Source organism: Mustelus asterias, chromosome 6, assembly GCF_964213995.1.
Source record: "Mustelus asterias chromosome 6, sMusAst1.hap1.1, whole genome shotgun sequence".
Lineage (NCBI taxonomy): Eukaryota > Metazoa > Chordata > Chondrichthyes > Carcharhiniformes > Triakidae > Mustelus > Mustelus asterias.
In genome coordinates this window covers 164,223-186,582 of record NC_135806.1, presented here as the reverse complement: position 1 = coordinate 186,582, position 22,360 = coordinate 164,223, and the positions used below count along the sequence as shown (strand labels likewise).

General features: G+C 46.0%; 1 protein-coding gene across 1 annotated transcript in view; it reads right to left on the bottom strand.

Moving 5' to 3' along the window:
• Positions 1 to 290: 290 nt before the first annotated feature.
• The window catches only part of LOC144495232 (stabilizer of axonemal microtubules 2-like), a 44,144-nt gene continuing 22,074 nt past the window's right edge, over positions 291 to 22,360 (bottom strand). The window contains exons 2-6 of the mRNA XM_078215300.1: positions 14,570 to 14,700; positions 10,839 to 11,017; positions 8,795 to 8,891; positions 2,241 to 2,443; positions 291 to 1,342 (exon numbers count right to left, since the gene is read on the bottom strand). Of these exons, the coding sequence (XP_078071426.1) occupies positions 291 to 1,342; positions 2,241 to 2,443; positions 8,795 to 8,891; positions 10,839 to 11,017; positions 14,570 to 14,700 (1,662 nt within the window). The remainder of the gene's footprint in view (positions 1,343 to 2,240; positions 2,444 to 8,794; positions 8,892 to 10,838; positions 11,018 to 14,569; positions 14,701 to 22,360) is intronic.

Sequence of the window (22,360 nt, the reverse complement as noted above, 5' to 3'; positions counted from 1 at the left end):
TTGATGAGAGGAGACATTGAGCAGGTCGGACCCCATTCTGAAGGGGGAATGGAACCAGGAGCTGAACAAGAGTTATTGCCAAATCAAAATCATGCTGTTTCTGTCAGGGAGGGAGTCTGCTTGTGTCTTCAACCATAGGAACTACAGATTTGCTGAGACTTATACAGGAGTAAAATTCAAAACCAGTGCCACTACATAAAACAAAAGGCGGCATATCTTCATTCAGGCTAAAGAAGTTCTAAAGATGATTTAAAATTTCCAATTAATAAGTTGATGGTGATTTTCTTTCTTCATGCTGCAACTATTCCATCAGTTGGGAAACCTGTTTTCAACTCATTTGTGGCTTTGTGATGAGCGTGAATATTTGAAATCAAATCCATGGAGTTGTTTGACAATCTGGGCTGGACATTCTCCCTTTCAGATACAGGACGATACAGTTTATGACCACGAGGATCCGTCTCCACATATTCATAACCAGGAGGTACTGCAAATGAGGCAAGGCACACGTCAATCGCCTTTGGTGTAAAACTGTACTTATAGGTGGTTCCATTATCTAGTGGTATTGTGTTAGGAATGTAGGTGTTCCGGGGTTTGAAAGAGTGTACCAGGTTAGTCTGGTGAGGTACATAATGAGCCCTGAATGTTGTCATATCATCAAACTGACCAGTTGCTTTCTCTAGTTCTTGACGTGGCTTGATCATAGGTTCCCGTGTGGAATCCCAAGGTTTGTAGTCTGCCTTCATGGTGGACTGACCTTCAAATGAAATGCTGTGCTCACTCATCTGGGGCAAAGGCCGAGCTGGAACCAAAGGCTGGACTTTGTGTTGAATGTAGTCTGTGTGAGTAGTGGTGCTCAGATTCATTTTGCCTTCAGGGGCCACAAATTGTACAGCCTTATGAATTGTTGGTGGGTCCACAGTCCAAGTTCGGTACTTATCACGAAATTCAGTCAAGTCATAAAACTGCCTATTGGTGTTGATTTTGGTGCATGGAGGATGAATAGGTACAGCCAGCTCTCCTATCTGCCCTTTGAAATCTCTCCTGTGAGTAGTAAGATCATCAAAAGGGTCATCATTTGGTTTATATTGCTCATGTTCACGTCTTTTCCTGGGCTCATGTGTATATGGTATGTAATGCTGCCGGTAGTTGGTCATGTCATCAAAGGGCATGTCTGATAACCTGGTTGCATTTGGAGGTTTAAAGCTCTCTTTGGGAGCTGGGATTTTGACAGAGTAGTCATCTTGAAAAGTGGTTGTATTTGCAAACTTGATCAAAGGTATTTTGAAAGTATATTCTGGTTTAGATGATTCTCTTTTAGAAAGTTCCCATTGTTTATAATGATCTGAAAGAGAAAGATATTGTTTATAATTCTTAATAAAAACACAATAGAGGACACTCCAACCTGATAGTTTTAAATGTCACAGAAGATATTTTGGAAGTCAAATCAATAGAGAAGAGAACATTCTGCCTACCAGCTCCAAATTATTCCTTTTATCCAGTTATGGTAAGTAAATAGCAACCATTTTATCTGCTGCAGTTTTTAATCTGGTTCTGTTAAGAATACAGGCAGCACTGGGAAGAGCACTGTTATTGCCTGTACCTTTGTGGTGGACCTCAGTTGTGCCTTTGTCCTATATGGACCACCGTTGTGTGTGTTTGTCATACCTGGACACATCCCCTTCCAGTTTGGTTCCTCCCCTCAGCACCTAGTATAAAGGTGGCTGTCTCCTCCCCCTTGTTCAGTCCAGGTCGGCTATTTGTTGGGATCTGCTCCTGATTCTGTTGTGAATAAAAGCCTACACTTATATTGGCATATCGGTAGTCTTTCGCCTTATTGATAGCGCATCAACCTTGCTGCCCAGAAGGTTGTGTTGTGTAATTGTCCTGATGCTGCTCCCATGTCGGTGTTAGGCCAGAAATGCCTCCTGATCTCTGAACCTTCTCCAACTGCACAACCTTTGGCTTCCTGAGCATTCCAGATTTTAACTGCTCCACGATTGGTGGCTGCACCTTCAGGCTGCTGAAGCCCTAGACGCTGGAATTCCCTCCTTAAATCTCTCCACCTCTCTCTTCCTTTAAGAAGCTTTTTGACACCTACCTCTTTGTTCATTGGCACTAATACTTTTTGTATGGCTCAATCTTAAATTTTATTTGATAATGCATCCAGCACTTTGAGAGATGTCATTACGTTAAAGATTTTATATAAATGCAAGTTGTTGTTACATTTTTCATTGACATACCTCTGTAAGTAGGGATTGTTTCCATCTTTGCCGTTGAGATAATCTTTTGTTCTAATGGTCGAGCTGGAGCTACCGGTTGAATAGAGTGCAGGTTAAAATCTCGTTTGTAAGTGGTATCCAAATTCATCGCTCCTTGTGGTTGTCTGAATTCTTCGCTAACCTTTCCTGGCCTAGGCTGGATATCGTGTGGTTTATAATCAGCCCTGTGGATAGCAGAGGGTAAGCTCAAATAATGACAGAAATATGACACTGATTCAGAATAAACAGTCTGATTTTCTCTGGTGTTCTGGCACAGAGACAATGCGAGCTGGAATGACAGTATTTTGTTTTGCTTTAGTTAAGTGCCAAAAAAGTAATTGCAGCAGACTTGTTATTTCCCTCCCAAAAACACGCAGAGAGAGCTACTGCAAAGACTCATCACAAGTAAGGAGTTCAGTCTCCATGAGAGACAGGTTACATACTGCGCAAGAAATCTTACCCAGTGTGCTGCTGTGATCATACTCTGCAGGCTAGTCCAAATAAAAATTCATTATGCCATTTCAGAAAAGGTGAAAATTCACAGGATGGAAAATATTTCATCTCTCAAACAACAAGAATCAAATGGGAGACAAAATCTAAAATAGTAACTGACTTCTTGTACATAATTCACCCTAAGACCTTTATTCACCTCACACAAATGCTCCACTCCTGCCCCCACCAGCCCCCCCTTCACTCCAATCCCAGCCCCAACACCCTCTCCTGCAATCTTGTACTACTAACTGGCTTGCCATAGTCAGGTGACTCTGCCATGAGGCAAGCACTGCAGGCTGCCACTTCAAGCAGTTCAATAAAGCCTCATGCAGCAGCAGATACTGATAAAGACTGCTATCCTTGTACATGAAACAACCCAACCCCAACACCCTCCACCTTGTCCCTGACACCCTCTCCAACACCACCCCAACACCCTCCACCTTGTCCCCGACACCCTCTCCAACACCACCCCAACACCCTCCACCTCGTCCCCGACACCCTCCCCTCCTCCACCCCAACACCCTCCACCTCGTCCCCGACGCCCTCCCCTCCTCCACCCCAACACCCTCCACCTTGTCCCCGACACCCTCTCCAACACCACCCCAACACCCTCCACCTCGTCCCCGACGCCCTCCCCTCCTCCACCCCAACATTCTCCACCTTGACAGATGATCAATTGGATATTTTTTGCTAACAGGACAATGACATGATGCACAATTGTTGAATGTACTGAAAGCTTTGATATAAAGGTTATTGCCATTGCAAGTGTTAGAATGAGAAATGTATGAACTCAGTAATCTATGACTGAGGCTGGATGGACATTCCCCAAATCTCAGCCAAAGCTACAGAGTCACAACGTTTGACCTTTGCAATGCAGAACCACTGGACTGGTGATTAATTCAGAAAATGCCAAGCTAATTTTAAAAAAATACAGAATGTTACCTGATTTTTGTCCCTGCTTTTTTCAGGAATGATAAACTGTGAGAATAGTGTCACATGGACAATTTACATCTTGTTCTGCACTGGCCTCAACTCCTTTGTGACTGATTTGTGAATTACCCCGCACACTGCATGTGAAATATTAATGTGAAATATTAATGATTTGGTTGAGAATATAGGAGGCATGGTTAGTAAGTTTGCAGATGACACCAAGGTTGGTGGCATAGTGGACAGTGAAGAAAGTTATCTCCAATTGCATCGGGATCTTGATCAATTGGGCCATTGGACTGACGAATGGCAGATGGAGTTTAATTTAGATAAATGCGAGGTGATGCATTTTGGTAGATTGAACCAGTGCAGGACTTACTCAGTTAATGGTAGGGCGTTGGGGAGAGTTACAGAACAAAGAGATCTAGGGGTTCATAGCTCCTTGAAAGTGGAGTCACAGGTGGACAGAGTGGTGAAGAAGGCATTCCGCATGCTTGGTTTCATCGGTCAGAACATTGAATACAGGAGTTGGGATGTCTTGTTGAGGTTGTACAAGACATTGGTAAGGCCACACTTGGAAAAATGTGTACAGTTCTGGTCACCCTATTATAGAAAGGATATTATTAAACTAGAAAGAGTGCAGACAAAAATTACTAGGATGCTACCAGGACTTGATGGTTTGAGTTTTAAGGAGAGGCTGGATAGACTGGGACTTTTTTCTCTGGAGCATAGGAGGCTTAGGGGTGATCTTATAGAGGTCTTTAAAATAATGAGGGCACAGATCAGCTAGATAGTCAATATCTTTTCCCAAAGGTAGGAGAGTCTAAAACTAGAGGGCATAGGTTTAAGTTGAGAGGGGAGAGATACAAAAGTGTCCAGAGGGGTACTTTTTTCACACAGAGGGTGGTGAGTGTCTGGAACAAGCTGCCAGAGGTAGAAGAACACAGAACAAAGAAAATTACAGCACAGGAACAGGCCCTTCGGCCCTCCAAGCCTGCACCGACCATGCTGCCTGACTTAACTAAAACCCCCTACCCTTCCGGGGACCATATCCCTCTATTCCCATCCCATTCATGTACTTGTCAAGATGCCCCTTAAAAGTCACTACAGTATCCGCTTCCACTACCTCCCCCGACAACGAGTTCCAGGCACTCACCACCCTCTGTGTAAAAAATCTGCCTCATACATCTCCTTTAAACCTTGCCCCTCACACCTTAAACCTATGCCCCCTAGTAATTGACTCTTCCACCCTGGGAAAAAGCTTCTGACTATCCACTCTGTCCATGCCTCTCAATCTTGCAGACGTCAATCAGGTCTCCCCTCAACCTCCGTCACTCCAGTGAGAACAAACCAAGTTTCTCCAACCTCTCCTCATAGCTAATGCCCTCCATATCATAGAAATCATAGGAACCCTACAGTACAGAAAGAGGCCATTTGGCCCATCGAGTCTGCACCGACCACAATCCCACCCAGGCCCTACCCCCATATCCCTACATATTTTACCTGCTAATCCCCACATCCCAGGACACTAAGGGGCATTTTTTTAGCCTGGCCAATCAACCTAACCCGCACATCTTTGGACTGTGGGAGGAAACCGGAGCACCCGGAGGAAACCCACGCAGACACGAGGAGAATGTGCAAACTCCACACAGACAATGACCCGAGCCGGGAATCGAACCCAGGTCCCTGGAGCTGTGAAGCAGCAGCGCTAACCACTGTGCTACCGTGCCGCCCCCAAGGCAATACCAGGCAACATCCTGGTAAATCTTTTCTGTACCCTCTCCAAAGCCTCCACATCCTTCTGGTAGTGTGGCGACCACAATTGAAAACGATATTCCAAGTGCGGCCTAACTAAGGTTCTATAAAGCTGCAACATGACTTGCCAATTTTTAAACTCAATACCCCGGCTGATGAAAGCAAGCATGCCGTATGCCTTCTTAATTACCTTCTCCACCTGCACTGCCACTTTCAATGACCTGTGTATCTGTACATCCAGATCCCTTTGCCTATCAATACTCCTAAGGGTTCTGCCATTTACTGTATATTTCCTATCTGTATTAGACCTTCCAAAATGCATTACCTCACATTTGTCTGGATTAAACTCCATCTGCCATCTCTCCGCCCAAGTCTCCAACTGATCTATATCAGTAGCAGTAGAGGCGGGTACAGTTTTGTCTTTTAATAAAAGTATTTAGATAGTTACATGGGTACGATGGGAATAGAGGGATATGGGCCAAATGGGGGAAATTGGGATTAGTTTAGGGGTTTAAAAAAAAGGGTGGCATGGACAAGTTGGGCCGAAGGGCCTGTTTCTATGCTGTAAACCTCTAAGACTCTATGACTCTATAATATTTCCCTAATCTTCACATATTCAAACATTGGCCACATTATAATCAGAGTTTGACTCTAATTTTACCACCCCGTCTGCTGTGGGAATTGGGGTGGCCAAGGGAAGGACAATGGGAAGGACAATGGGAAGGTCCATTTACCTTGGATGGGATTTAACGGTTTCAGGACGAGTGAGGCTGTGAAGTCCTGCCCTTTATATCAGCGCATATACGCTGGAGATTCTGTTCTATGTATTTAATCAACTTGTTGACAAATAACAAAATATTCTTACTTTTTTCTCACAGATAATAATACAATTATACAACACAGAAAGAGGCCATTCAACACATTGTCACAATACTAGCACTTTGCTAACCAGTTACTAATCCCCAATCCCCTGCTCCAAACCTATAGTCTGAAAATATTTTCTCTTTATTCAATCAATTTCCTTTTGAAAGATATGATTGAATCTGCTTCCACTATTCTTGTAGGCAGCCTGTTCCAGATCCCAACTCGCTGTTGTAGTAATTTGGCTGCAACAGTTACAAACAAACTAAAGATGTTTATTAATTAACAACAACTATTTACAGGGTGATGCAAATTCAATGCTTTCAGACATGACTCTAGGATCTAACTGCTGGGACAAGCCCTGACAAGTTTGAGTGAAATCCCAACTCTATTCCCAATTGGTCAGCCCGAATCATATGACCTTTTCAGAAGATCACTCCTACCGGGCGTGGTTAGCACGCCTCACAGTGCCAGGGACCCAGCTTCGATTCCCAGCTTGGGTCACTGCCTGTGCGGAGTCTGCATGTTCTCCCTGTGTCTGCATGGGTTTCCTCCCACATTCTGAAAGACATGATGTGGAGTTGCTGGTGTAGAACTGGGGTAGGCACAGTAAGTAGTCCAACTGTAGTCCAACGGACTTTAACCTGGTGTTGTGAGACTACTTATTCTGAAAGATGTGCTGGTTAAGTGCATTGGCCATGCTAAATTCTCCCTCAGTGTACCCAAACAGACGCCGGAGTGTGACAAGTAGGGGATTTTCTCAGTAACTTCATTGCAGTGTTAATGTAAACCTATTTATGACAAATAAATAAAAAGGGGTCAGACACCACATCCCTCCCCCTCGAAGTTCCTTTATACACAGAATAATAGTTAACTTATACAGTTCCCCACAATGTACAACGATGAACACTTTTAGTCAGTCAAGCAAAACTCTCTCTGGTGGCTCCTGCTTCATTGTAGAGCGGCGTAACTCCACTGACTGGGGTGCTTCTGTTGGGGGACTTTCTGTAGAAACTGTCGGCCTTGCTCTCTCTTTGGGTACAGATGCTTCAATCTCCCTGTTTCAGTCAGATCAATGTCACAGGCTAATTGGACGTTTCTCTTCTCGGGCAATAATGAATCAATCTGTAACACTGGCTCTCGGGACAACTCACGTCCACATAAAAGGTCCAAATGTTTCCTTAAAATCCTGTCTTTTACACTCAATTTATAGGATAATGGTCCTGTCACAACAATTCCTAGAACCCAACTTGGATCACTTCCAAAATTTTTCACATAAACTGGGTCATCTATTTTGAATGATCTTACATCTTTAGTCGCATCATGGTTCTTCTTTTGATTGCACTGTCTTGCCTCTACCCTCCTCACTTAATTTGGGAAACCAGGCTTAGCCTGATCCTTAGATGTCGACCCATCACTAGTTCTCCTAGAGACATACCAACGACTGAATACAGAGTGGTCCTGGATGGTAAGAGGAACCGAGCTATTTCTGTTGTCAAACATGCAGCTGATCTTTAAACTGACCTTGAGAGTCTGGATTGTCCTGTCAGCCAGTCCATTGGATGAGGGACAGTAAGGTGCAGGCTTGATGTGCTTTATTGAAAAACATGAAACTTGGAATAGCTTTCACAAGCACCAAATTTCAGTTATCTGATACGAGTACTTCAAATACTCCATGGGACACGGAGCACTGGCGAATGTTCTTGACTGTGGCATGTGTAGATATGGGTCTCATCTCAAATACCTCCATCCATTTGGAGTGAGCGTCTACCAATAGTGGAAACATGGTGCCCAAAAATGGTCATAGAGTCACAGAGCATGGAAACAGGCTCTTCGGTCCAATTGGTCCATGTCGTCCTTTTTTTTTAACCATTATTTTATGTGGATTCACACCCATGGCCAACCTGGCCATTCCCAAGGATGCAAAGGGACTGTAGCCAGTGACCTTTGCTGTAACTGATACTGATTGCAGTGCTTCACTGTCGCCATAAATACCCGGCCACCAAACACAGCTTTTGGCAAACATCTTCATTGTTGACATGTCCGGATGGACAACTCTGCAAGAAGCATTTCTCTCACTGGCACAGGGACGACTACTCTCACTCCCCATAGGATGATGCTGTCCTCACAGCTAAGCTCGGCTTTCCCAATGTGGTATGGTTTATCATCTTCAGAAATCATTTCATTCTGCAACCTGCTAATATTTTGTGTCTTATTGTTGACAATAGCGGCTCTCTGCTGGTCCAAATTTGATTTGTTGTGCTGATATTGGCAAAGTGTCCAGAAAAATCGTTGCTATCATGATTTTTGTGGTAGCGGGGGGTGGGGGTGTACTCTCCGACAGTGGAAGATCACTGAGGGCATCAGCGTTGGCTATTTGTGTCCCTAATCGGTGTCAGATCACTCTGGGGAGTGATTTCCCCCACACTGTAACAATCTGTGCCATTTCAGTGGAAAGGATTCACTCTCCAAGTACAGACATCTCTGCAGCTCTGTTCTACTTTGCAAGTTTGACTTTTATTGGTTTTGTGCTGATGATCTTATAATTGTACTTGCTGCTTTTTACCTCGTTGCCAAATGCAGTAACTTGGCTCCACCCTTTAAGAACAAACTATAGGCATTTATTAACAAACAACTATTTACAGGGTGATGCAGATTCAATGCTTCTGGACATGACTCTAGGATCTAGCTCCTGGGACAAGCTGTAGTGAAGCCCCAGTTAGGTTACTGATTTGTCAGCCTGGGTCATGTGACCCTTTCAGACGGTCACCCTTTAAAAGGACCAAACACCACAGCTGTCATCTCTGGTTCTCTTTTCTGGCCTTTCTACTGTGGGAATGTATTTGTCTCTATTGATTCTATCAAAACCCATCATAACTTTGAACACCTCTCTTTCCAAGGTGAACCATCCAAGCTTTTCCAGTCTCTTCCTATAACTAAAATCCTTCATCCTTGGTATCATTCTCTTCCATATCCTCCCTCAAATTTTGACAACTCTCTGAAAGTTTGCTGCCCAGAACTGAACACAATACTCCAGTTGAGACTTAACTAGCGTTTATCAAGCTTTAGAATAATTTCCTTAAGGCAAGGATCCCGAATTTAAGTTGCTTTTAAACAGTTGTCTAATGTTTGCATACATACACCCTCATAACTGTCTGTTCCTACACCTCCTTTACAATTGCACCATTTTGTTTATATTGCCTTTCTTCTTTCTTCCTACCAAAAACAGGTATCACTTCACACTTCTCTGTGCATCTGTCCTGTCTACACATTATGTAATATTTTTAGCAATCTTTCAAAAAATCATTATTAATTCATTATTCATTAATCCAATATAACACATCTTGGTAGAAATTGAGATTTCCCAATTGTTTGTTTTAAAGTGTAGGCTTAGAAATAAAGATATACAAAAAAAGAACATCCAAAAAATATGTCCCAGCCACCATAATTCTGGTGGATAATTGGAAGCAGAAATGCCTGGAATTAAGTTTCATTCCACAGAATCTATTCCCAAAAATAACACTTCTTTTAAATTCTTCGACTTTCAAATAATCAGTAAATGATGCTAAGCGTTCAGATTTTTCCCCCATTTCAATTTAACAGTAAAAAAGGGATTGGAATAAAGTGCACCTGAGAAACATATCTTCATTATTCATCAAGCAACTTGAACCCAGTAGATTACATTAGAATAGTTATAATTGTAAATCAATAATAATTCAAATTTCCAGCAGAATTGCAATATTACTGTCACAAACAAATTCTGAATGCTTGAATTCCCATTATTTTCACATCTCACTAACCTGCAGGTCGATTAACAAAGTTATTAAAAATTTAAATCTCTCTAGTTCCCCACGCGCCCCCCCCACCCCCCCACCCCCACCCCCCACCCACCCCCCACCCACACCCCCCCACCCCCCCCACCACCCCACCACCCCCCACACCCCCCCACCCCACCACCCCCCACCCCCCCCACCCACCACCCCCCACCACCCCCCACCACCCCCCCCCACCCCCCCCACCCCCCCCACCCCCCCCCCCCACCCCTCCACCCCCCCACCCCACCCCCCCACCCCACCCCCACCCCACCCCCCCCCCACCCCACCCCACCCCCCACCCACCCCCCCCCACCCCCCCCACCCCCCCCCCACCCACCACCCCACCCCCCACCCCCCCCCACCCCCCCCCCGCCCCCCCACCCCCACCCCCCCACCCCCACCCACCCCCCCCCACCCCCACCCCCACCCACCCCCCCCCACCCCCCCCACCCCCCCCCCACCCCCCCCCACCCACCCCACCCCACCCCCCCACCCCCCCCCCACCCCCCCCCCCCCCCCCCCCCCCACCCCCCACCCCCCACCCCCCCCCACCCCCCCCCACCCCCCACCCCACCCCACCCCCCACCCCCCCCCCCCACCCCCCCACCCCCCCCCACCCCCCCACCCCCACCCCACCCCCCACCCCCCCCCCCCCACCCCCAAGGAGGGTTTAGTGCACTCAATCTGAAAAGCTATTTTTTCCACCTTAAGCAGAATTAGGATAAAGTACCGGAATGTGGTGATGCTTTGCATTTTGTCTTGGTGCCGTTGATAGTTCTCCCGTGGTTTGTAGGATCCTCGGGTTGAACATCATTATATGGAGCATATTTTTCCACATACTCAGTAATTAAGCATGGCTTATTAATCTTCTCAAAGATCGCAGTGGGAAGATGCGGACAGCGATGGCGCCTGTTGCAAAAAGACAATATTCAAATTCAAGTCATAATCACTCCCATAAACCTTTCACCATTTAGCCAAAGGCATTTGCCTTTCTATTGTCTTTTGGAGCCCTAATTTATTGGTCATTAATGTTTGTAAATGACACAAATATTAAAAATGCCTATTCACTGGATGGAAATGCATGAGAAAGTCTGACACTTCTATATTGGAGTCTACTCTAAAGATGAAATGCTAGACAAGAGATATATGCTGTGCAAGGTCTAGTGGCACAGTGGGTAGTGCTCTGGCCTCTAAGCCAGAAGCTCTGAGTTCAAGTCCCACTCAATCACTTAGCAACATTGCCAAGCAGATTGTCAATCTTTTCAATCCAGCTCTGACGGGCATTAAGAGCAAGAGAGTTTCCTGATCAGCCAGAAACATGTTGGCAGCCCAACAGCCTCCCCATGTTAAAAGACCCCACATGCAAGTTCTTCCCATGCACTCTGTTGCAAATGTCCTCCTTGCTTTGAAGAGCTGGTCGGGAGAGAGAGAAATGTTGCAGACCTCCCAACAATAAATATTGTGGTCTGATAATGTTATAAAAATACTAAAACATACAAAACTGCCAAGACATCCTCCCTCCGAACATCTATTTCCTCCAGGCTAATAGGCTGGAGGAAATAGATGTTCGGAGGGAGGATGTCTTGGCAGTTTTGAATAAACTGAAGGTCGATAAGTCCCCTGGGCCTGATGAAATGTATCCTAGGATTCTGTGGGAGGCAAGGGATGAGATTGCAGAGCCTTTGGCGTTGATCTTTGGGTCCTCGCTGTCCACGGGGATGGTGCCAGAGGACTGGAGAATGGCGAATGTTGTTCCTCTGTTTAAGAAAGGGAATAGAAAGGACCCTGGTAATTATAGACCGGTTAGTCTTACTTCGGTGGTTGGTAAATTGATGGAAAGGGTCCTTAGGGATGGGATTTACGACCATTTAGAAAGATGCGGATTAATCCGAGATAGTCAGCACGGATTCGTGAAGGGCAAGTCGTGCCTCACAAATTTGATAGAATTTTTTGAGGAGGTAACTAAGTGTGTTGATGAAGGTAGGGCAGTTGATGTCATATACATGGATTTTAGTAAGGCGTTTGATAAGGTCCCCCATGGTCGGCTTATGATGAAAGTGAGGAGGTGTGGGATAGAGGGAAAGTTGGCCGATTGGATAGGTAACTGGCTGTCTGACCGAAGACAGAGGGTGGTGGTCGATGGAAAATTTTCGGATTGGAGGCAGGTTGCTAGCGGTGTGCCGCAGGGATCAGTGCTTGGTCCTCTGCTCTTTGTGATTTTTATTAATGACTTAGAGGAGGGGGCTGAAGGGTGGATCAGTAAATTTGCTGATGACACCAAGATTGGTGGAGTAGTGGATGAGGTGGAGGGCTGTTGTAGGCTGCAAAGAGACATAGATAGGATGCAAAGCTGGGCTGAAAAATGGCAAATGGAGTTTAACCCTGATAAATGTGAGGTGATTCATTTTGGTAGGACAAATTTAAATGTGGATTACAGGGTCAAAGGTAGGGTTCTGAAGACTGTGGAGGAACAGAGAGATCTTGGGGTCCATATCCACAGATCTCTAAAGGTTGCCAGTCAAGTGGATAGAGCTGTGAAGAAGGCCTATAGTGTGTTAGCTTTTATTAACAGGGGGTTGGAGTTTAAGAGCCGTGGGGTTATGCTGCAACTGTACAGGACCTTGGTGAGACCACATTTGGAATATTGTGTGCAGTTCTGATCACCTCACTATAAGAAGGATGTGGAAGCGCTGGAAAGAGTGCAGAGGAGATTTACCAGGATGCTGCCTGGTTTGGAGGGTAGGTCATATGAGGAAAGGTTGAGGGAGCTAGGGCTGTTCTCTCTGGAGCGGAGGAGGCTGAGGGGAGACTTAATAGAGGTGTATAAAATGATGAAGGGGATAGATAGAGTGAACGTTCAAAGACTATTTCCTCGGGTGGATGGAGCTATTACAAGGGGGCATAACTATAGGGTTCGTGGTGGGAGATACAGGACGGATATCAGAGGTAGGTTCTTTACGCAGAGAGTGGTTGGGGTGTGGAATGGACTGCCTGCAGTGATAGTGGAGTCAGACACTTTAGAAACATTTAAGCGGTTATTGGATAGGCACATGGAGCACACCAGGATGATAGGGAGTGGGATAGCTTGATCTTGGTTTCAGATGAAGGTCGGCACAACATCGTGGGCCGAAGGGCCTGTTCTGTGCTGTACTGTTCTATGTTCTATGTTCTATTTTCACAGGGAGGTACCTACAAATGGCACTGAGATAGAGGGTTACACAGGAATATCAGCACCAGTCTACTGAAACCTAGTCTGGTTCTGATTGGCACAATTTTCTAATTCAATGTATAGGTACATAAACGCAGGACTAGGTAACTGGCCCCTAGAGCCTGCTCCACCATTTAATTTGACCATGGCTGATCTTCTATCTCATCATCATCTTCCTACACTACCCCGTATCCCTTAATGTCATTCTGTATCTAGGAATCTATCAATATCTGTCTTGAACCTGCTCCATGACTGAGTCTCCCCATTCCTCCAGGGTAGAGAATTCCAAATGAAGAAATTCCTCCTCATCGCAGTCCTAAAAGGCCTGCCCCTTATTCTGATGCTGTGCCCTCTGTTCTAGAGGCCTCAGCCAGAGGAAACATCCTTCCTGCATCTACCCAGTTGAGCCCAGTAAGAATTCTGTACACTTCAATTAGGTCACCTCTCATTCTTCTAAACTCCAGAGAATACAGACCTAGTTTCCTCAATCTCTCCTCATAGGCAAATCTTGCCATCCCAGGGATCAGTCTGGTGAACCTTTGTTGTACTCCCTCTATGCCAAGTATATCCTTCCTTAAGTAACTGTACACAATACTCCAGTTGTGGTCTCACCAAGGCAGTATACAACTGCAGCAAGACATCTTTACTCTTGTACTCAAATCCCCTTGCAATAAAGGTCCTTGTTGCACCTGCATGTTCGCTTTCAGTGACTTATGAAAAAAAGACCCAAGTCCCATTGGACATCAACACTTCCCAATCTCTCCTCACTTATTCTGCACTTCTATTTTTCCTACCAAAGTGGATAACATCACATTTTCCCATCTTATTCTGTCTGCCATGTTCTTCTTAGCAGGTTTGCAGATCCCAGTTTTCCCTCTTCTTCTTTTCTTAAACAGTATGGTTACATTTGCTATTTTCTAATCCACGGGAACCTTTCCAAAATCTACAGAATTTTGGAAGATGACTGTCACTGTATCTACTATCTCTATAGCTACCTCTTTCAACTCTGGGATGTAGTTCATCAGGTCCGGGGATTTATCAACTTTCAGTCCCATTAATTTCTTTCAATCTCATTAATCCTTTGGCTTCCTAATATTTCAGGGAGATTTTTTGCATCTTCCTCCATGAAGACAGACACAGTGGCAAACTTTTTCCATTCCGCCTCACCGGCAAAATCCAGCAGTAAACCCGCTGGAGTAAAAACAATTTGAAATTCTCCCAATGACTGGTTAAAGGTGGCTTGGTTTTCCCACTGTCTGCTGGAATGAATGTCATTTGCATTCATTAACATCTCATGAATGCTTATTATAACAGTTGCTCGCCGGAATCTCTTCACGCTTTCCAATCTTGCGTCACGGCAGCGGAAAATTACGTCAGATTCAAACTAATTTGAAAATGAGCAGCATCCACAAGTCAGACCTCAGTTTGCTACAAAGTGAGTACAGAAAACACAGCCTGTCTGCCATAGTGCTGCACTACTCCTGTTGCATTCAATGCCACACTGCTGGGACTGTACAAATGTTCTAAGCCAACATTGACTGTAAGGTCAATGCAGCCAACTCCAGAATTGGGAGGGGGAACCATCCAACCCTCCCGCACCCCCCTGACCTATCTAACCGCCCCAGCCAACCTATGCCCCCATCTCCTCACGCACCAACACCGCCCCAAACCTACCCATTTAGCTGATAAATTTAACCTCTCCCTGCCTCTGGAAGGGAGCTGGATGTTTAACCTTATGGCAGCCAGTGCCAAAACAAAAGTGCATGGCTTTCTTACATCTAACCCTCCAGCCTTTGACCCAAAGCCTCAGGGATGCAATGCACTGGACAGTTTTCACTCAGCCTGAGTCAGGTGAGAAAAGGGCAATTGGACTTCCAGGTAAGAAGTCCAACTCCAATCGGCCACTCCACAGGTGTTCAATCCCAAGATTTATTTTCAATTCCTTCTGTCATGTCATTAAAATAGTTAATTAGTCAAACAAAGCAGGTGATGCCTTATTGAAAACTCAAACCAAGCATAGCTAAAATATTCATCGGCCCAAATCGTCCAGTCGACATCAGAGCCCGGGCTGTGCACCTGCTCAGGCTACAAACCAGCCATTTGCCTACAGATGATTTTTCTGCCCCAGTGTACAACGGGAGATCCTGTAGAATTGCCTCAATGCAAGAAATCTATGGAACATCAAAAAGAATCTGCCCAGAAGCCATGCCCCCTTTTTGCAGCAGTATTGTGGCCAGTGTTAAAAGGTCTCGAAGCTTCTCCAAGTTACTGAATGAGTGAGTGTGTGGATGTGAAAGTTGGTACGATGATAAGGTAAGTGGGTAGGGTGGTAGCTGGGCAGAGTGGGCGAGTAGGTGGGTTGGGAGGGTAGTCGGGGGGGAAGGGGGGAGTCAGTGTGAGCGATGCATTATCAGATCTGTAGTTACTCTGGGGTTGGACTAGATTGTTTCTGTCTTACATTTCCAGGGTACTGGGAGAAATTGCATTTCAGAAGTTCAATCTTCCAGCATAATTCCCACAAAGTCAGTACATTGGGATTTACACAGGATCATACAGCCCACCTTGGGTCTTACGTCCAATTTTTGACGACCCAGAGGCTAGAAGGTCTGGGCCATCATCTTAGCAACAGAATTTTAACATTTGATGGTGAATCACCAAAGACAACCATTGCATTCGACATTTTAATCAGCGTTTGATCCCAAATATAACCACAGCATTGATTCCAGCTAATTGAAATGCCCATAATTCCTATATCCAAATCACTTGATCTTGAAGTGTGATGTTAAAATGTTACGAAGCAAAATCCAGAGTTGAATTTTCCATTTGGAAATCTGCCGACTGCCGAATTTTCCAATGGATTTGCTACTTCTACCCAATAAATAGTGTTTTTGTTGTTAGCTAGCCTCATGAACAAATTGTTATTGATAAAGTGCACTGATCACCACAGCACCAATATCATCCACTCAAACGCGTTTGGTCTCCAGCAGGATGGGAGGGGTGAGGGGGGATATGATGGTGTGCTGGGGGAGGTGCATTGTTTAAGTCAAATCAACATGTCAGTTCAGATAGTGACGCCTACTTTAGTCAGCGTATTGATTGTGTGTGACAGATCAGATGTTAAATAGTTCAATTTTACCAAGACTAACAGAAGAGAAATCTGGTAAGTGTCACTACTGTTCACACAATGCTGTCACACATCATTCAGGTCAAATTTACTCATTGCTAATACCAAACTTTCCCTTTTCTCCCAACTTTTCATTCCCTCACCTTGGATTGGGAATACTTCAAAATACTGTCGTATGAAATGGAGAAATTGCTTCATTCTCCAGTGGTGCCAATTAACCAACAAAATAAAACAACACTGACATATATGATGGATGCAAGGCACAATGTAATTATTGAGTTCCCGCATTATCCGAAATGTGGGTTTCCTCCGGGTGCTCCGGTTTCCTCCCACAGTCTGAAAGACGTGCTGGTTGGGTGCATTGGCCATGCTAAATTCTCCCTCAGTGCACCTGAACAGGCGCTGGAGTGTGGCGAATCAGGGATTTTCACAGTTACTACATTGCAGTGTTAATGTAAGCCTACTAGTGACTAATAAATAAACTTTACTTTTAAACTCATTGGAATTCAGAAGAATGAGGGGAGATCTTATAGTAACATTTAAGATTATGAAGGGAATAGATAAGGTAGAAGCAGGGAGGTTGTTTCCACTGGCGGGTGAAACTAGAACTAGGGGGCATGGCCTCAAAATAAGGGGGAACAAAGTTAGGATGAGTTAAGGAGGAACTTAAGGAGAACTCATTGTTCTACTGGAGCAAGCAAAGAGGGAGTGATTTGTGGCAGGAGTGCTGGTGAGAGATTTATTTATTTATTTAGTCAGTTGGTGTGTTTTTTTTGCCTTTATTTTTGTAGTAGTATTTTTCTTAATTTTAAACTGAAAACCGGAAGTGGGCTGCTAAGGAGTCTGGGAAGGATTTTTTAAGCACGCAAAGTATAAAAGGTAGGCTGCAGTATACAGCAGGCAGCATCCGGAGCGGGCAGCGTAGTGAGTAGGGAGCAGAGCGTGAGCTATAAGGGCTTTGGCTCACAGGGCTTCGGGGGACAGGGCGAGCAGGGATAAGTTTTTAATTCTTATTTACTTTTCTTTGTGTACCTTGGTATAAAGGAGCAAATATGAGTGTGAAGCCAGTGTGTTGTTCCCAGTGTAGGATGTGGGAGGTCCTGGAGGCACCTGGCCTCCTGGACATCCACATCTGTGAGGGGTGTGTCGAGCTGCGGTTCCTGAGGGGCCCTGTTAAGGAGCTGGAAGTGCAGCTCCAGGATCTTAGGCTGTTAAGGGAGAATGAGGAGGTGATAGACAAGAGCTATCATCAGGTGGTCACACCAGGGCCACGGGTGGAGGCCAAGTGGGTGACAGCCAGGAAGGATAAAGCTCGGGTGATTGAGAGCACCCTGGTGGATGTGCCCCGACACAACAAGTACTCCTGCCTGAGTACTGCTGGGGGGGACAGCCCACCTGGGAGAAGCAGCAGGGGCCGTGTCTCCGGAGTGGAGTCCAGCCCTGTTACTCAGAGGGCTAAGGAAAAGGGGAGGAAGGCAATGTTAATCGGGGACTCGACAGTAAGGGGGTCGGACAGGCGTTTTTGGGGAGGCAGGCGGGAGTCTCGCATGGTAGTCTGCCTCCCTGGGGCCGGGATCCAGGATGTCGCTGGTCAAGTCCCAGAAATCCTGAGGGGGGAGGGAGAGGAGCCGGAGGTAGCAGTACATATTCGTACCGCTGATGTGGGAAGGAAGGGGGAAGGGGTCATGAAAAGAGAGTCTAGGGAATTAGGGAGACAGCTGAGAAGGAGGAAAGCAAAGGTCGTAATCTCAGGATTGCTGCCTGCGCCACGGGAGGGTGAGGGCAGGAATGGAGTGAGGTGGAGGGTGAATGTGTGGCTGAGGGACTGGTGCAGGGGGCAGGGATTCAGGTTCCTGGACCATTGGGACCTCTTTAGGGGCAGGTGTGACCTGTACACAAAAAACGGGTGGCACTTGAATCCCAGGGGGACCAATATCCTGGCGGGAAGGTTGGCTAAAGCTACTGGGGAGAGTTTAAACTAGATAGATTGGGGGGAGAGGATCAAGACGAGGTGACTGGGAGCGAGGAAGTTAGCTTGCAAACAGAGAAGGGTTATGGACGGTGCAAGAAGGAGGATGGACGGGGGATAGAGAAGGGGAGAGCTCGGACCAAAGGATTGAGATGTGTTTAGTTTAATGCCAGGAGTATAGTGAATAAAGGGGATGAGCTCAGAGCGTGGATTGATTCCTGGAAGTGTGATGTGGTGGCCATTATGGAGATTTGGATGTCTCAGGGACAGGACTGGATACTACAGGTGCCGGGATTCAGATGTTTCAGGAAGGACAGGGAGGGAGGCAAGAGAGGGGGTGGAGTGGCACTGCTGATCAGGGATAGTGTCACAGCTGTAGAGAAGGTGTATGCTGTGGAGGGATTGTCTACAGAGTCTCTGTGGGTGGAAGTTCGGAGTGGGAAGGGGTCGATCACTTTGCTGGGAGTTTTCTATAGGCCGCCCAATAGTGACAGGGAGGTGGAGGAGCAGATAATGAAACAGATCCTGGAGAGTTGCAATAACAGCAGAGTTGTTGTGATGGGAGACTTTAATTTCCCAAACATAGATTGGAATATCCCAAGGGTAAGGGGATTGGATGGGGAGGAGTTCATTAGGTGTGTTCAGGAGGGTTTCCTGACACAGCATGTGGACAAGCCTACAAGAGGAGAGGCTGTACTTGATCTGATACTGACCAATGAGCCTGGACAGGTGTCAGATCTCTCGGTGGGAGATCATCTTGGGGATAGCGATCATAACTCTATCTCCTTTATGCTTGCATTGGAAAAACATAGAACATAGAACAGTACAGCACAAAATAGGCCCTTCGGCACACGATGTTGTGCCGAGCTTTATCTGAAACCAGGATCAAGCTATCCCACTCCCTATCATCCTGGTGTGCTCCATGTGCCTATCCAATAACCGCTTAAATGTTCCTAAAGTGTCTGACTCCACTATCACTGCAGGCAGTCCATTCCACACCCCAACCACTCTCTGTGTAAAGAACCTACCTCTGATATCCTTCCTATATCTCCCACCATGAACCCTATAGTTATGCCCCCTTGTAATAGCTCCATCCACCCGAGGAAATAGTCTTTGAACGTTCACTCTATCTATCCCCTTCATCATTTTATAAACCTCTATTAAGTCTCCCCTCAGCCTCCTCCGCTCCAGAGAGAACAGCCCTAGCTCCCTCAACCTTTCCTCATAAGACCTACCCTCCAAACCAGGCAGCATCCTGGTAAATCTCCTCTGCACCCTTTCCAGCGCTTCCACTTCTTATAGTGAGGTGACGAGAACTGCACACAATATTCCAAATGTGGTCTCACCAAGGTCCTGTACAGTTGCAGCATAACCCCACAGCTCTTAAACTCCAACCCCCTGTTAATAAAACCTAACACACTATAGGCCTTCTTCACAGCTCTATCCACTTGAGTGACAACCTTTATAGATCTGTGGATATGGACCCCAAGATCTCTCTGTTCCTCCACAGAAAAAGAGAGGATCAGGCAAGCTAGGAAAGCGTTTATATGGAGTAAGGGGAAATTAGAGGAGTAAATTGGAAGGAGGTATTCTCGGGGAAATGTACTGAAGAGAGGTGGCAGTTTTTCAAGGAATGTCTGTCGAGGGTTCTACAGGACAATGTTCCAAGCAGACAGGGAGGAGTTGGTAGGTTAGAGGAACCGTGGTGCATGAAAGCTGTGCGGGACCTAGTCGAGAAGAAAAGGAAAGCGTACAAAAGGTTCAGAGAGCTTGGCGAAGATAGGGATCTAGATGAGTATACGGCTTGTACGAAGGGACTAAAGGAGGGAATTAGGAGAGCCAGAAGGGGTCATGAGAAGGCCTTGGCAAGTAGAATTAAGGAAAACCCTAAGGCGTTCTATAAATATGTGAAGAGTAAAAAGATGAGACGTGAAGGAATAGGGCCTATAAAAGGTGAAGGCGGGAAAATCAATACGGAACCAGTAGAAATGGCAGAGGTGCTTAATGAGTATTTTGCCTCGGTTTTCACGGAGGAGAAGGACCTGGGTGGATGTACTGTGGTCTTGCGGTGAACTGAAAAGATTGAGTATGTGGACTTTAACAAAGAGGTTGTGCTGGAATCTTTGAATGGCATCAAGTTAGATAAGTCGCCGGGTCCGGATGGGATGTACCCCAGGTTACTGTGGGAGACGAAGGAAAAGATTGCAGAGCCTCTGGCGATGACCTTTGCGTCGTCGATGGAGATGGAAGAGGTGCCGGAGGATTGGAGGATTGCGGATGTGGTTCCTATTTTCAAGAAGGGGAATAGGGATAGCCCAGGAAATTACCGACCGGTGAGTCTAACCTCAGTGGTTGGTAAACTGATCGAGAAGATCATGAGGGACAAGATTTATGAGCATTTAGAGAGGTTTAGTATGCTCAAGAATACTCAGCACGGCTTTGTCAAAGGCAGATCGTGCCTTACAAGCCTGGTGGAGTTCTTCGAAAATGTGACTGAACACATTGACGAAGGGAAAGCGGTAGATGTGGTTTATATGGATTTTAGCAAGGCGTTCGATAAGATCCCTCATGCAAGGCTTCTAGAAAAAGTGAGAGGGCATGGGATCCAAGGGGCTGCTGCCCTGTGGATTCAGAACTGGCTTGCCCAAAGGAGGCAGAGAGTGTGTATAGATGGGTCTTTTTCTAAATGGAGGTCGGTCACCAGTGGTGTGCCCCAGGGATCTGTTCTGGGACCCTTGCTGTTTGTCATTTTCATAAATGACCTGGATGAGGAAGTGGAGGGATGGGTTGGTAAGTTTGCCGATGACACGAAGGTTGGTGGGGTTGTGGATAGTCTGGAGGGATGTCAGAAGTTACAGAGGGACATAGATAGGATGCAAGACTGGGCGGAGAAGTGGCAGATGGACTTCAACCCAGATAAATGCGTAGTGGTCCATTTTGGCAGGTCAAATGGGATGTAGGAGTACAATATAAAGGGAAAGACTCTTAGTACTGTGGAGGATCAGAAGGACCTTGGGGTCCGGGTCCATAGGACTCTAAAATCGGCCCCGCAGATGGAGGAGGTGGTTAAGAAGGCGTATGGTGTGCTGGCCTTTATCAATCGAGGGATTGAGTTTAGGAGTCCGGGGATAATGATGCAGCTATATAAGACCCTCGTCAGACCCCACTTGGAGTACTGTGCTCAGTTCTGGTCGCCTCATTACAGGAAGAATGTGGAAAAGATTGAAAGGGTGCAGAGGCGATTTACAAGGATGTTGCCTGGATTGAGTGGCATGCCTTATGAGGATAGGCTGAGGGAGCTCGGTCTTTTCTCCTTGGAGAGACGTAGGATGAGAGGAGACCTAATAGAGGTATATAAGATGTTGAGAGGCATAGATCGGGTGGACTCTCAGAGGCTTTTTCCCTGGGTGGAAATGGCTGCTACGAGAGGACACAGGTTTAAGGTGCTGGGGGGTAGGTACAGGGGAAATGTTAGGGGGAAGTTTTTCACACAGAGGGTGGTGGGCGAGTGGAATCAGCTGCCGTCAGTGGTGGTGGAGGCGAACTCAATAGGGTCTTTTAAGAGACTCCTGGATGAGCACATGGGACTTAATAGGATGGATGGTTATAGGTAGGCCTAAAAGGTAGGGATATGTTCGGCACAACTTGTGGGGCCGAAGGGCCTGTTTTGTGCTGTGGTTTTCTATGTTTCTATATTTTCTATGTTTCTAACTCCTTCATCCGAAGGGTTGTGAATCTGTGGAATTCCCTGCCCATGAAGCAGTTGAGGCTACCTCATTGAATGTTTTTAAGACAAGGATAGATAGATTTTTGAACAGTAAAGAAGTTAAGGGTTATGGAGAGTGGACGGTAAGTGGAGCTGAGTCCATGAAAAGATCAGCCATGATCTTTGATGCACCATCAATCAAGCAAAGACTAGTTTGTATGCAAGAACAAATAGGCTTTTATTTG